The sequence below is a fragment of the Carlito syrichta genome, unplaced genomic scaffold (assembly GCF_000164805.1).
Source record: "Carlito syrichta isolate Samal-C Ts95f unplaced genomic scaffold, Tarsius_syrichta-2.0.1 Scaffold130550, whole genome shotgun sequence".
Lineage (NCBI taxonomy): Eukaryota > Metazoa > Chordata > Mammalia > Primates > Tarsiidae > Carlito > Carlito syrichta.
In genome coordinates, this window is record NW_007074646.1 from 19,445 (window position 1) to 21,329 (window position 1,885).

General features: G+C 51.2%; 1 protein-coding gene across 1 annotated transcript in view; it reads right to left on the minus strand.

Annotated features, from left to right (window-relative positions):
• Positions 1 to 1,885, minus strand: part of BPTF (bromodomain PHD finger transcription factor) — a 115,614-nt gene that overhangs the window by 13,260 nt on the left and 100,469 nt on the right. Inside the window, exon 28 of the mRNA XM_021708068.1 lies at positions 185 to 377. Within this exon, the coding sequence (XP_021563743.1) occupies positions 185 to 377 (193 nt within the window). The remainder of the gene's footprint in view (positions 1 to 184; positions 378 to 1,885) is intronic.

A 1,885-nucleotide genomic window follows, 5' to 3' on the forward strand; every position in this document is an offset into this window, starting at 1 on the left:
TCAAAAAGAAAAAGAAAAGGAAAAAAGCAAGTCATTTTAAAGAAGAGTGTTGGGTGATGTGGGGACACAGTGAGCCTCACGTCTGTCAAGCATCTCCCTGCACTAGCTGGGAGGAAGCCCAGCACTGTCTCCAAGTCACACAAGCAGGACGCACTTCCCAGGACTGCACGGAGGAGCTTCTCACCTGCAGGGATCGCAGCACCCTCTTCAAGCCTTCGTAATCCTTCTCCGTCAGTGGTGTGAGCACTGTCATGGCATCCTCCGTCGACTGGCACTGTGGACAGACATACTCATCAATGAGCTCTGCCTCACTCTGCAAGATGCCAACACAGCGCCCGTGGTACCAGTTTTGACACCGATCACAGCCAATATAAAATCTGCAAGATCCGAAGCGGAAATGTGAGTCCAAAACAGATGGGATGGCATTACTTATAATTTACTTTTAAGAATAATACAGCATGCACACGAAAATTTGCTAAACCCTGGGATTTCAAATAGTTTTAGTACTGTGGTTGTTTGAATACTCTTGAGATTGACATTCCCATGTGTTAATTTAGTATTCCTGACATTAAGAACAAGTAGTTAAAGGTTTTTAAAGAACACTGTGTCATACTGGAGGACCAATTTGAAGATACATGTAACGAAGCCAAACGTCTCTCGGGCAGTACTGCATCGAATGGGAGTTCAGGTCGGCTCAGCTAATAGCAGTCTCAGGGCTTGCACCCAAATTAGGGCCTTTCTGACCCACAGTCAAGCTCCATTCCAGACACTGCTGGCGTCCAGGCACAGCAGGCTGTCTGGTCTCATCAATGTCTACGTTACACATGGAGGAATCCAATCCGTCCCAAACATTCGCTACGAAGCAACATACATTTCGAAGGGGAGGTAAAGAGGGAGCAAGATAAAAAAGTGGGGAGGAGCTCGTGATGCGCGTGTGTGACGCGTGGAGGGAAGTCTTGCTTTCCGCTTGAAACGCGCAAGCGTCAGGGCGCGGCTTCCCCGGCGGGTGGCGGGTGCTCTTGGGAACTCACTGTGACTCATCATAAGGTGTTCTGCAGATACAGTACAGTTCCTCACTGCTGCCCTCTTGTGCCCGCTTACAATCATTACAGATGTACACATCCATTTTCTTAGCCTCCTTCTCTGTGATGCCAACACATTCTCCGTGATACCAGTTAGTACACAGATCACAGCCAATATAGAACCTAAAAGTGTTCACAACGAAGATGACAATGTGGTTGTCACTTGAGCTGCACGGAACTCAGCCTGTCTCCCTGCCTGACTCACTCTACAGGCTGACTTCTGCAACCAGCCAGCTAGACATGCGGCCCTGCGAGCGACACTCTGGCGCCGTGTCGAGCGTGGACGCATGGCGGCACGCACATTGGACAACCACGCCGTTCAGTGAAACATGGGACACGCTGGCATCGGGAAAATAAACACACTGATGGCGATGTCTTCCTCGGAATGAATGTGTGTAAAACTCTCACAGGCACAGAAACCAAGGCCAAAGAAATCACAGACTTACATCTGTCAAACCTATTCCGCAGCCGCCATCTCAGCATCAAGGCTGCTTCTCAGATAGGTTTGAAAATGCATCTCACAGGCTACAGGTGAAGACAAAGCGAAGCGCAAACACGGGGGAGGAGGGACACTGCGGGGGCATGCAGTCAGCCAGCGGAGGGACAGACGGTCACACGAGAGAGGGAGAAAGGGACGGGAAGGAACAGGTGGCGCGGCAGCTTCCGCCCAGCTCCCTCTGGGAATGTGTACGTCGAGGCTAGCTGAAACGACCTCACGGGGGTGAGGACGCGGGCCAGCTTTTCAGTTAACGTCCTGCCAGTGACGAATCACAACAGCCGGGCTACCGCCCCGGTGAGAACGC